At 33.2% G+C, this 14,460-nt stretch overlaps 1 protein-coding gene across 1 annotated transcript; it reads left to right on the plus strand.

Annotated features, from left to right (window-relative positions):
* Positions 1 to 14,310, plus strand: LOC132716277 (programmed cell death 6-interacting protein-like). Its single transcript, XM_060699513.1, has 9 exons — positions 1 to 60; positions 537 to 617; positions 1,324 to 1,393; positions 4,347 to 4,474; positions 5,694 to 5,847; positions 6,606 to 6,712; positions 7,158 to 7,277; positions 11,010 to 11,232; positions 14,270 to 14,310. The coding sequence occupies exons 1-9, from the start codon at positions 1 to 3 to the stop codon at positions 14,308 to 14,310; spliced, it is 984 nt and encodes a 327-aa protein (XP_060555496.1).
* Positions 14,311 to 14,460: the final 150 nt, after the last annotated feature.

Below are 14,460 nucleotides of genomic sequence, written 5' to 3' on the forward strand. Positions count from 1 at the left end.
ATGCATTGGTTACTGTATAAATTTACTGGACCAGTGGCAGTGTTCTATAATGCTTCAATAGTTAGCATAAGAAGTATATCACTCTTTTTCAAAGCACTTATCAGCCCTTAATGATTAATGTCCCTTTGAGTGGAGCAGTCATGTTAGAGGTACAATAAAACTCTAAAAATTGTGCAGGATTCAGGTACCATAATAATAGAATTGGTTCTTTTTTGTCATTCTTGTATCATGGTCTGCAGTGTAAGAAATTCAGATTTGAATCCACTAGGCAGGGCGGACTACTAGATTGGATTATTCACTAGCCCAATAGACATTTCACTAGCACGATTCATTTGTTCAAAACAGTTGTTTATAGATCTATTGCCTCTGAAAATTATACAGTAGCCAGGTCGGGCTTGTTACTGTGAAAAGTTGGTAGCCCAAGGAGAAATTTAGTAGTCAGGGGCTATAGGACTACTGCTAATTTCGAACACTGGGTCTGACTTTGACTAAATGGAGTTTGTAAAACTTGCTGACTAATATTCTGTAAATTATAGCATTGCTTTACTTTGTTATTTTCTAGGTACTATGACCAGCTTACAGCTATTGAAAACAAACTTCCTGTGGCAGAGAATCAGGTCTGTTTTGTTCAATTCTTGTTTGTTGTTGCTGTTCTTTGTTTGTTTATCAGATGGAACATCAAGACATAAAATGTTTGTTTTAAATTATGTAAACTGAAAATAACTATAATTAATATACTCTGTGTACCATGTATGGTAACAATAACTTACTGCCATGATTGTTGTCAAGTCAAGAAGTTGATTAATAGCCATTTACATTTTATCTTGTTTAAAGGCACATTATACCTCAGAAAGAATAAATATTTCATTCTTTAAAAAGGTGATTTTATTTGTTTTGTAATGTTCAAATAATCGTTTTAGAGCATGTAAATGATGTTAGATGCTAATCACCCTAAGTCACTCAGATTGTGAAATTATTTGTCTTAAAAGTAGCAAATTGTAAAAAAGTAGTATTTTGTCTTTCATGTAAAATACTAAATCACTATAACTATACAAATTGTCAAAAGGCAACAGAAGTAAAAGATGGTTCAGGTAATTGGCCAATGAGTAACTTTTTGAAAAGTATAACAGAACATCAAACATGCCAAAAGATGAAAAAGGCTCTGCTGTTAAAAGAATTAAAATTAGTGTTTCTGGGGCATTATGGGCCTTTAATTTAAGTTAATGATAAAACATTGAATTGTTTTATAAATTAGATATTGATATAAGTATATGAATGTGTTTCAGTGTCTTGTATTTAACATTGTGGTTAACTTGTTTACAGATACGTGTGCAGTTTAAGTGGAGAGATGCTTTTGACAAAGATTCCCTGTTTTCTGGCAAGAACACACTTGGTATGTATAGATAATCATTTGATATCAGGTTGAAATTGTAAACCTTTTTACTTTTGTTCCCTTTTTGTGCCCCCACTTTAGTGGCGGGCATTTAGATTTACCCTTGTCAGTCCGTCCTTCCGTCCGTTCTCTTTTGTGTCGCACGTAACTCAAAAAGTATTTGACCTAGAGTCATGAAACTTTACAGGAATGTTGATCAGCATGTGTAGTTGTGTACATGGGTATTTTCGTCTGGATATTTGTAGTATTTTTAGAGTTATTGCCCTTGACTTAGTAAAATTTTTCAATTTTCAACTTGTGTCGCATGTAACTAAAAAAGTATTTAACCTAGAGTCATGAAACTTTACAGGAATTTTGATCAGCATGTGTAGTTGTGCACCTTGGTATTTTTGTCTGGGTATTTTTAGAGTGATTGCCCTTGACTTAGTAAAATTTTGCAATTTTCAAATTTTGTAGCATGTAACTCAAAAAGTATTTGACCTTGAGTCATGAAACTTTACAGGAATGTTGATCAGCATATGTAGATGTGCACCTGGGTATTTTCATCTGGATATTTTTAGTATTTTTAGGGTTATTGCCCTTGACTTAGTAAAATTTTGCAATTTTCAACTTGTGTCGCATGTAACTCAAAAAGTATTTGACCTAGAGTCATGAAACTTTACAGGAATGTTGATCAGCATGTGTAGTTGTGCACCTGGGTATTTTCGTCTGGATTTTTTTAGTATTTTTAGCTCGACTATTCGATAAGAATAAGTAGAGCTATTGCAGTCACCCGAGCGTCGGCGTCGGCGTAACCACTTATGTTAAAGTTTTTGTAATAGTTCAAATATTTTCAAAGTCCATTGACATATGGCTTTGAAACTTTGCACACTTGTTCACCATCATGACCCCAACCTGTAGACAGGAGGAGGTAACTCTATCAAGCATTTTGACAGAATTATGTCCCTTTTTCGACTTAGAATTTACGTTAAAGTTTTTGTAATAGTTCAAATATTTTCAAAGTCCATTGACATATGGCTTTGAAACTTTGCACACTTGTTCAACATCATGACCCCAACCTGTAAACAGGAGGAGGTAACTCTATCAAGCATTTTGACAGAATTATGCCCCTTTTTCGACTTAGAATTTAAGTTAAAGTTTTTGTAATAGTTCAAATATTTTTCAAAAGTCCATTGACATATGGCTTTTGAAACTTTGCACACTTGTTCACCATCATGACCCCAACCTGTAGACAGGAGGAGGTAACTCTATCAAGCATTTTGACAGAATTATGCCCCTTTTTCGACTTAGAATTTATGTTAAAGTTTTTGTAATAGTTCAAATATTTTCAAAGTCCATTGACATATGGCTTTGAAACTTTGCACACTTGTTCACCATCATGACCCCAACCTGTAAACAGGAGGTGGTAACTGTATCAGGCATTTTTTTTACTATCAAGCACTAAGAATAGTCGAGCGTTGCTGTCCTACCGACAGCTCTTGTTAGAGTTATTGCCCTTGACTTAGAAATTTTTTGCAATTTTCAACTTGTGTCGCATGTAACTCAAAAAGGATTTGACATAGAGTCATAAAACTTTACAGGAATGTTGCTCAGCATATTTAGTTTTGCACCTGAGGTTTCGCTTGTGGGTTTATCCAGTATTTGAAGAGTTTATTATTTCCCTTGACTTGGTAAAAACCGTTTCATTATGTTGATATTTGTTCCTTGAATGCTTGAGTTAGAATCAACCAACTTTACAGGAATTATGATCAACATCACTAAATTACAGGAATAATGATTCACATCACTGTGAAGCTATGCACCTGGGACTTTGCATGTGGATTTTTTTCAGTTTTGATAGAGTTATTGCCCTTGACTTACAGTAGTATAAATTTTCAATTTTCAACTTGTTCATGCATAGCTCAAAAAGTATTTCACTTGTAGGCCTGGAAGTTTACAAGAATGTTGGTCAGCATGTGTACTTATGCACCTTGGGGTTTTGCTTGTGGATTTATTCAGTATTTGTAAAGTTCTTGCCCTTTACTTAGTAAAAGATTTTTAGTTTTCAAAAAATATTTAACCTAGAGTCATAAGATTGACAGAACAGTGGTGCGGTGGGGGCACCCGTGTCCTATGGACACATTTCTAGTTCTCTTTGATTAATGCATATATCTATATATGTAAATGTGTTTCATGTGACAAAGTCACACACATTACATATGTATAATAATAATGACATTTGTATACATTTTTATGTAGGTCAGGTTCAACTTTTTGTTGCAAGGACTGAGAGTTAGATGTCTGAAATAGTATTCTTTATTTTCACATTTCAAAGTCTCCAATGTTTTGAGAAGTCTTGTTGTCTTCTTATACACCCGGTATTAATGCTTTCATTGACAATTGCTGGATAAATAATGGAACATTGATATTAAAAGGGAACAGAATACTTGAAATTACTTTCAAAAAACAACTCTTAATATACTAGATATCTTTAAAGAAATACTTGCTCAGCACAGATACAATAGAAAAAAAATCAGTGATATTCCAGTAGCATTAACTATACATATTATATAATCTTTAATTCTTTATTTTATCTATATATTCTTTTGTCAAAGAAGTATATTTATAGGTGTGTATATAATGTGAGGTTAATGTACAACTTGATAGGGAATTATATAATTTGTAGAATTAGGTCATAAATGTTGAAGTAGTCCTTTGATATGTGAAATAATTGAATAAAATTTTTAAAGAAATATGTTGCTGATTTCTAGCTGTGTCATAATACATATCAAGGGTTGACTGCAAAACTGGTGTAAATCATTTTTTACTTCATATAAGTTACTGTAGTTTTGCGGTCAACCCTAGATATGATATTTGTGAAATGTGAAACACTCTTTTTATATTTCATGGAACATATATAGATATGTATATTATAATAAGTTGTTGAAAATCATTTCATCCTCACATCTTTTAGCTATTGCGTCTGGAGCCTATGAAAAGGTGTGTGTGATATTCAACATTGGAGCTTTAATGTCACAGATTGCCGAAGTACAGAATCATGAAAGTGATGAGGGTCTGAAAACATCTGCTAAATATTTACAGGTTAGTTTGCATTTCCTGATTTAATTAAAGCAATAAACATTGTTTCTGAGCCGGGCAAAATTCAAAGAAGGTCTGTTTTACTATTTAAACATATTTGTAGAATTCTGAAACATTACATTTGATTTATTTTACTCAATTTTGATTTATTAAACAGTACTTGTGTCAAATGAGCTACATGTACAAAATGTATACACAATTGTGACCTAAATATGATTATAATAGCCAGTGCAGTATTCACATCTACTGTAACACAGTCTAACTAGACTGTAACACAGTCTAACTAGACTGTGTTGTTAGTAGTTGCTTAAGATCAGATATTGAAATTCCTTGAACTAAAGCATGACTGTTCCAAATTTTAAGCTGGGCAAGTCTATTATATAAAAATAGGGGTATAAGTTTGTGGTGAATCTCATCAGACTACAGTTTCAATTATAAACAGGGATTTGATTTGATAAAAAGATTGCTGGTTATAAATATTGCAACATCCTGGTTATATAGTGTAGATTTCTCATAAAATTCATATGTCTATCAATATCACCATTTTTCTCATAAATTTGTATCCCTGTTAGTAAAATGTAATGGTCATGCCCTGCTTTAGATTTGGGAAATTGGGATTGATATTGTAAACTTTAGGGATTTCAATATAACTTTTTGTTTGTATCAGTTGACAAGACAGCATGGGCTCTCTAAAAATTAAATTATCATTCCTAACTTTTAGGAAGGTGTTTAATTATACAGAATATTAATTTTGATGGTTGATATCTCTGCATACAGCTTTTTGTTAAGACCTTCAGTACATAAGTGTTTTGCTCATTTGCTACACTTGAGTTTATATTTTAAATATGAAATTAACAAATTTAATTTAAACCAGGGCTGAATATATGTCACCTTGTCTAAAACCTAATCTTCCCATTTCAATGATTTATCATTCTTGATTTTCCCCATTAGATAGCCACAAGTTGAAAATTAAAATTAAAAAAAATCACTGTCATTGTCATCATCGGACCATGCAAGTTTGTCCTTTCATTAAACTATTACAAGGAGTATGTTGTCACCTAAGTGCAGTAACGGGTAAAGTACTTCTAAATCTAATAGGAGTTATCCAGCTATTGCACTAAGGAGAGGAATATCATTTAATTTATTATTGTACATGTATATACAATATAATATGAACATTTGTGCTGACTTGTACTTTGAATTTTTTTTTTTATTACCACAGCAAGCTGCAGGTATATTTGGGCACTTAAAGGACACCTCATTGTCAGTGTGTAGCCAGGATCCTACCCCTGACCTGGCCCCAGACACGCTAAATGCCCTCACATCCCTAATGTTAGCTCAGGGACAGGAGGCCGTGTACAGGAAAGCTGCTACAAGTTAGTATTGTTTCTCTCAGATATTCTCGCATCTTCTTTATGCTATTATGTCACCTTAGCACAGTAAGGGTAAAGTCCTTCTAAATTTAATAGGAGTTAACCAGTTATTGCACTAAGGTGATGTTTAGTTCATACTCCAAGTCTCTGCTGAAATGTTGAGAAACTATATAGAAATATGCCATAGCATAAAAGGCCAAAAATACTTCATTTTGATGCGTGCTGTTGTAAATTCAATGTGGCTTTCTGTCGTGATTCAGAGTGTTATCTACCAACACTACTACCATCATTTTCAAAATGGCAACTGGTTAACACAGCTGGTTTAAAATTTTTCCAAAATATGGATATTTTTGTGTTGCCTTTTTTGTCTGTCTGCTTCCGTACACATAGTATGATAGTTATGTTGTGATACATACAGTAGAAGACAATGAAGATTATCATTAAATTCTATTAGTGACTGATACAATCTTTTGATGAACTTATTTACAGAAAGAAGAAAAGATGGTATATTCTGACAACCATACAGGAGCCAGTTTGTGTTTCAATCAGGACTTAAATTATTGACATTTAATCAAACTCTATTCCAAGTTACATCAATATGGGTGATATTTTTTTAGGATTTTTAGACATAAAAAGGCCATCTCACAACATTATTCAATCTAAGGATTTTAAGGATTTTTAAACATATAACTGACACCCCAGTAACAGTTATTGGATATTCTAGATTTTTAAAAAAAACTAATATTATATCTTTGTTACAGGTATGAAGGAGGCAATGGTTGTGAAAATAGCATACCAATGTTCCGACCTGTATGCTGATGCCATGAAACTGATGCAGTTACCATCTCTCAAAGAACTGTGGCCAAGGGTATGATTAAAATGATACATTAACCTTTATCACGCTGAATAATTGTTTCTTAATGGAGGAACTAGATGAATTCTGAACAGTCCTATTTGTATCTGTTTAAAATTGGTAATCTTGTGCGTTTTAAGTTAATTTTGAAGAATAACATACGCCCGATACGCACATTATGTGGAACTCTGTAACAGTTCTGGATTTCAGTATCAATATAATAGTTTTAAGCAGTGTAGTGTAGATCCAGTCAGTTTGCAGGAAATGAATTTATTTGCCTGAATGATTTTTAACAGCCCTAGATAAGAAATTTGAACAAATATTTCATGTTTAGTTTGAAACAATGACAGGAGTTCTCCTCTGATGAATGTTAATGTCAGAAAAAGACATTTAAATTTCTTACAAATTTGTCAGACTTGGTTTTTCATGCCCTTCAAATGGTCATTTATACTTGTTTCAGGATTGGTTAGTTACAGTTGCTATGAAGCAAGCAGCTTTTCATTCTCTGGCAGAGTTCTACCAGTCAGTTGTGGCTCAGAAATCAAAAATGTTACGGAGAAACAGATTTTCACGATTAAAGGTAAGTTAGTATGATGATCATACAGTGTTGAATGATAGCGAGGGTTGATATGAGTGATAACAAGAGTAGATTGATAAATGTCTCTCTTTTGTGAACATTTCATTAAAATCTCATATGTTTTATGTAAATATAAATATTAAATATTAATTGTGCATTAGTTTTGTTCCACTGAAACAAATGCAGTGATGTGGAGAAAAGTTTTCAAAAAATCTTACTACTCAATACGTAAAATTTATTTATTTTCTGTATGCTTTTCTCTCGTGGATTTGTGACTCTTATTTTGAAAAATTGCACCTGCACAACAAATTATCAGACATATATACAGTTTAATTAGTGCATTTGTTAAAATAAATTCATTATCTAAAAATTCAAAACTTTAAATTACTTCTAAAAACAACCGCTCAAAGATTAGAGCATCTGAAACATGTCAACCATAACTGTCTTGCTCAGCCTGAACGCTTACCCATCGATTCGTGAAATCCGATTCACCCTGTGACGTCATCAAAATATAGGTGCTCACACCAACTAAGGCCATCCATAAAAAATTGTTTGTTTGTAGTGCTCCGACCGACCCCATGAAAATGGCCCCGACTCTAAAAATTTTTTACACCTTCGAGGATTTTTTTTTTTTTTTTTTTTTTTTTTTTTTTTTTTGAGATCGTTATGTACCCATTCTGTTAAAAAGATCTTTCTCCAATAACTTTTCAGACAAATTTTGAACTGAGAAGTAGAAGAGTAAAAGAATTTTATTCCAAAACCAAAATAAACGCACGCTTTTCATCGATATTTTGCCAAAACTTCGACCCCGAACATCGGCGATTTCACATTCGCCAGAAACCTTAAAATTTCGCAAAGGGCATAAAAATTCTCAGTTTCCAAGCCAAACATGTGAATGAATTGTTCTTTTGTTAATTATTTAACATTAAATCTTATAAAAGTCGATCCCCTTTTGAAGATATTTGCTAAATTAATTGCCGATCGGATGAATCTCTTACACACTGTGTGAAGCTGTACTCGATTTTCCTATTCATTCCACTAAATGCTGCATATATATACGTACACAGTACAGTTTATGGAAATGATGCCCTCTTCAAGGCATTTTTACAAATATAAAGTTTTCGTCTGGACATATTAAACCAGACTAAAATTCGATTTATTTTTGATATAAAAGTGAAAAAAAAAGATTGCAACCTTGCTTCCAAGATATCAACGAATGTTAAAATGGATTACCCTCCGTAACCATAGGTCACCACTGTATACATATATTTTTACACAAAATAATACCAGAAAAACTTTATTGTTGACATAAATTAATTTAAATTGTTTTGCCATTCATGATTGTCAGAAAATGAGGTTACAGTACACTAAAACTTGTTGAAATGATAAAATTTTCGCGGGAAAATCGCTGGAAATTAATGGGTCTTTTCCCGATACTTTTAAATAAGTTATACCTGTGTTTTCTTTTTAAGAACGATAATTATTCATTAATTTTACCTTTTCCTAAATTGTAATTTAATAGCCATATTTTTTAATCTTTGATGCAATCATGCACTGTTTATTTTTTCTTTAGTTTTTGTTCCTTTTTTCTCCTTTGTAATTGTCCATACTTTATTCCCTTTTAATTAAACACCCAAATGGGTTTATTAATTGTTGCTCTCTTTAAATCAACTTTCAAAACAAACTCCAGGCTGATTACACACTATACATGTATACAGCAGGTGATGTAGATTTTTCTACATACTACACTGCCATATATGGTAAGTACACACGACTGTGTGACAGGTGTAACATACGTAATGATCTATTATTATGCTGGCTAGTGAATGGAGTTAATTAACTGGGTTAATACAGTATGGTTTGTTGGTTAAGTGGCAAGGTAATCTAAATTTTCAAGTGTACCCCTAAAATTTAAAAAAAAACAAACAAAAAAAGAAAAAAAAAAAAAACAATAACAAAAAAAAATCAAAGCTAAAAAATTTGCTGTTAGTCATTTAATTTTAAATAATTATATTCTAACCAGATTAATATTATTTGCAGGATAATTCCTTTTATTCAATAGTAATGAGAAATGGATTTGCTACACCCTCCTTCTTTGTGCATTTAGAATCTGACAAGTCAGGACCAGTAAATGAAATCTTAGGTGGTCATCAAAAAAGGTGGTAATCATTGATTTTACAAACAAAACACCTATACTTGCAGTGTAAATTGCATTTTTCAAATAACACTGAAATACTGGGTATTGAGACTAATTCTGTTCTATTTTCTCAAAGGGCTAGATCTGTCAAGTAATCCGTATTGTATATATTTTTCTCAGACCACTTGTTTTATTAAAGGTATTTTCACCTTTTTCCAGACATTGTTAATGTCAGTAAATAAGGAACAAGTTCAATTATTTTGTTTAAAGATGAAATAGATGTAAAATAAACAACAACAAAAGTGTTACATTGTATGTCTGTTATCATTTGAAATATTAAACAAAGAAAATATCAACAGAAATACATTTGCCTACATATTTTAATTTGTCTAAATACAATGCACAGTGTATCATGGGAGACTATATACTGTGTATTGCTATACTCAGTATGCTCCAATTTTGTAACAATTTCAAAAAAAAAAAAAAAAAAATCCCCTACCTACCTACCTACCCACCTCTTGAATATAGGGTCGGAGCACTACAAACAAACAATTTTTTAAGGATGGCCTAAATGTTTGCATGGTTATTTTTAGTCCGATCTGATCAATATATGTCTCAAAGTCTTAAGTAAATTCTTACAGCATAATGAATATTTTTTTGGCTTAATTGTAAGTGTGTTTGATAAATTTTAACATCAATATCTAATATTCTTAAGTAATTAGGTCATGAGCTGATTGTAGGGGTAAGCATATTTTTACCTGTTCAATTACGCATTTTATTGGATGAATTGTCAAATCGAGTGTCTATTAAAAATTTTTGTGTTTTCGGATGTGTATGTCCTTGCAGAAGTATTTATACTGGACATTTTATTTAGGTCACGAATCGATGGGAAGGCACGAAATCGATGAGAATAAGGCATAACTTTATTATGTTTAAAGTAAAGATTACAAATAAATATTATTTAACTAAATGCAGAGATACATGTATTTTTCAACACCAGATTGATTTATAGTAAGGGACCTTTAATGCCTATGGGGGTTTGTAAGGGATCTTAGATATTCAAAATGATTTGCCCAGTATTGGAAGAAGAAATATAAGATATACTTGTACGATGAGATGAAGTAATTAAGCAGTATAGGAGCTTCCATGAGAAATTAAAGATATTTGACTGCCAACCACAAGCCCTCATCACTGCCCAGATTCAAAGCTCTTGGAAGTGGGCTATTTTCGATGTACACAAGCCTACCTTAAATGTTGATAGAAAATTCATCTGTTTTACTCAATGTCCAAACTTGTGCTTCATATTATAAATTATTGTTAGGTCTACTAGTACTGTTTGAATGTTGCCATATTTCACAAAAGTGTACATGTGTTTAGAAAGCTCTTAGAAAGGAAGAAGATACACTGTGAAATTTGCTTTCTTTATGATGGTTTGCATAAAAAACTTTTTGAATATGAGTTGCTATAAAATATATTAAAGATATAATGGTCATAGTAAACACTCAAATTATGCAATAATGTTTATCAGTGTGCCATGATTTGATAGTATAATTTTTTTTTTTTATATCAATAATAAATAAATATTTATAAAATTATAGCATGCCAAAGAATTGATGGCAGCTGCAGCAACCAGAGGGGGCATGTGTTTCAATTTCAAGAATGAGCAGGGTAAAATACAGCGGGAACTTGAGGCTGCACAGAAAGATAATGATTTTATATACCACGATAAAGTACCGGATGTTAAGACATTACCTGCCCTTGGTAAACTAGCAGTGGCCAAACCTCTCCCTATTCCAGAGAAATTTTCAACCAGCTTCACTGGTAAGGAAACACTAAATAAATGTTTATAACATAATATTTATTAGGGTGGTCACGTTTTCTGATATTTTAGAAATGTATACATAATTATGCCCCCATTTTGAAAAAAAGGGGGTATATTGCTTTGCACTTGTCGGTCCGTCGGTCCGTCGGTCCGTAGACCAAATGGTTTCCGAGTGATAACTGAAAGAACCCTTAGGCCTAGGAACTTCAAACTTGAGTATGGTGATTGTTCGTCATGATCAGTAGATTGACCCCTATTATTTTGGAGTCAAGGGGTCAAAGGTCCAAGGTCACATTGACCTTGAAAGCAAAAACGGTTTCCGATCAATAACTAAAGAACCTTAAGGCCTAGGAACTTCAAACTTGGTATGGTGATTGGTCATGACCAGTAGATGACCCTATTGATTTTGGGGTCAAGGGGTCAAAGGTCAAGGTCACATTGACCTTGAAAGCAAAAACGGTTTTCCGATCAATAACTAAAGAACCTTAAGGCTAGGAACTTCAAACTTGGTATGGTGATTGGTCATGATCAGTAGATGACCCCTATTGATTTTGGGGTCAAGGGGTTCAAAGGTCAAGGTCACATTGACCTTGTAGGTAAAAAACGGTTTTCCGATCAATAACTAAAGAACTTAAGGCCTAGGAACTTCAAACTTGTATGGTGATTGGTCATGACCAGTAGATGACCCCTATTGATTTTGGGGTCAAGGGTCAAAGGTCAAGTCACATTGACCTTGAAAGCAAAAACGGTTCCGATCAATAACTAAAGAACCTTAAGGCCTAGGAACTTCAAACTTGGTATGGTGATTGGTCATGACCAGTAGATGACCCTATTGATTTTGGAGTCAAGGGGTCAAAGGTCAAGGTCACATTGACCTTGAAAGCAAAAAACAGTTTCTGATCAATAACTAAAGAACCTTAAGGCCTAGGAACTTCAAACTTGGTATGGTGATTAGTCATGACCAGTTGATGACCCCTATTGATTTTGGGGTCAAGGGGTCAAAGGTCAAGGTCACATTGACCTTTGTAAGCAAAAACGGTTTCCGATCAATAACTAAAGAACCTTAAGGCCTAGGAACTTCAAACTTGGTATGGTGATTGGTCATGATCAGTAGATGACCCTATTGATTTTGGGGTCAAGGGGTCAAAGGTCAAGGTCACATTGACCTTGTAAGCAAAAACGGTTTCCTGATCAATAACTAAAGAACCTTAAGGCCTAGGAACTTCAAACTTGGTATGGTGATGGTCATGATCAGTAGATGACCCTATTGATTTTGGGTCAAGGGGTCAAAGGTCAAGGTCACATTGACCTTGTAGGTAAAAAACGGTTTCCGATCAATTACCTAAAGAACCTTTAAGGCTTAGGAACATTCAAACTTGGTATGGTGATTGGTCATGATCAGTAGATGACCCCTATTGATTTTGGGTCAAGGGGTCAAAGGTCAAGGTCACATTGACCTGTAGGTAAAAACGGTTTCCGATCAATAACTAAAGAACCTTAAGGCCTAGGAACTTCAAACTTGGTATGGTGATTGGTCATGATCAGTAGATGACCCGTATAGATTTTGGGGGTCAAGGGGTCAAAGGTCAAGGTCACATTGACCTTTTAATTAAAAAACGGTTTCTGATCAATAACAAAAGAACCCTTAGGCCTAGGAACTTCAAACTTGGTATGGTGATTTGTCATGACCAGCAGATTACTCCTATTGATTTTTGGGATCAAGGGGTCAAAGGTCAAGGTCACAATGACCTTGTAAGTAAAAACGGTTTCTGATCAATAACTAAAGAACGCTTCGGCCTAGAAACTTCAAACTTGGCATGGTGATTGGTCATGACCAGCAGATGACCCCTATTGATTTTGGGTCAAAGGTCCAAGGTCACATTGACCTTGTATGTTAAAACGGTTTCCGATCAATAATAAGAGAACCCTTAGGCCTAAGAACTTCAAACTTGGCATGGTGATTGGTCATGACCAGCAGATGACCCCTATTGATTTTTGGGTCAAGGGGTCAAAGGTCAAGTCACATTGACCTTGTAGGTAAAAACGGTTTCTGATCAATTTACTAAAAACGCCTAGGCCTAGGAACTTCAAACTTTGTTTGATGATTGGTCGTGACCAGCAGATGACCCCTATTGAGTTTTGGGTCAAGGGGTCAAAGGTCAAGGTCATGACCAGTAGATACTTTATAACCTTATTAATTGTTTGATCACTGGGTCAGAAGTCATGCATAATAACCTTATCACATGACTAATTGGCTGCTGATAGGGGGCATACATGTTTTACAAACATATCTTGTTATGAAAAAATTTTACTTTTGGTTTGTCTGTGAAATTATCTGATAAACTCTGTAGGGTTTTGTTTTTTCAAATACTGCATTCAATGTCAACAGTATCAAATGAAATACACGACATCTGTCCTATAAGGTCGAAATAACTTTTGTTTTCAAATTTGAAGATTTTTCCCCATTAGTAATCTTTTCAGGACTTAAATTAAAAGGTCAAAGGTGTCAGCTAGAAACAGGGGGCAAAGATTTGTCAAGCGAAAACATTTATGTTGCTTTTCGAACTTTGAACTACGTTGAGGAGTGTTATATTCATGATTGATAGGCCAGATTTTTATATTAAGACTTGTGTAGAAACCCACATTTGGGCTGGAAGAAAGCCTGTGTCATATTGTTTTCAGTTGGGAAATTTAAATAATTGAAATGCAAGTTCAAAAAAAAAATTTTGTTTTACACATTCTTATTTTACATGTATATTTCTGATTAGAGAAAATATAAATTGGATAAATTATTGCTTAAATATTCATGATTTTTCGTAATTTTGTAGTGTTTAAAAAATGCAGCCAATTGAGATTTTTATTTTTCAATTGAAAAAAAAATTTTTTTTTTTGCCATTTTACCTTAAATTACAAATTTCTTTGGATTTTTTATGATGAAACATTTATAATGATTAAGAACAGTTTTTGCACATTTGTTTGTTACATTTCACGGTTTAGCTTATATGAAGACTGTATCATATGTTTTTTTTATTTCAGACTTGTTTGAAAAGATTTTGTGCCAATTCCAGTATATATGATGCGTTGAACACGTTTTGAAGGTTAGAAAAATCCACATTGTGACACATGGAGATCGGGTAGATTACGAGAACAGACTACATTTGATGAATGGGTAAATATATATAATATATTTATTTTCTGTGTGAGTTAACTATTAAATTTATAATTTT

This window comes from Ruditapes philippinarum, unplaced genomic scaffold (assembly GCF_026571515.1).
Source record: "Ruditapes philippinarum isolate M1 unplaced genomic scaffold, ASM2657151v2 ctg3144_1_1_1_1, whole genome shotgun sequence".
NCBI classification, from domain to species: Eukaryota; Metazoa; Mollusca; class Bivalvia; order Venerida; family Veneridae; genus Ruditapes; species Ruditapes philippinarum.

Coding starts and splice junctions, on each gene's coding strand:
- LOC132716277 (XM_060699513.1), top strand. CDS start 1: ATGCATTGGTTACTGTATAAATTTACTGGACCAGTGGCAGTGTTCTAT. Junction 61..536: donor TGTTCTATAATGCTTCAATA/GTTAGCATAAGA, acceptor TGTAAATTATAG/CATTGCTTTACTTTGTTATT. Junction 6,713..7,157: donor TCAAAGAACTGTGGCCAAGG/GTATGATTAAAA, acceptor TACTTGTTTCAG/GATTGGTTAGTTACAGTTGC.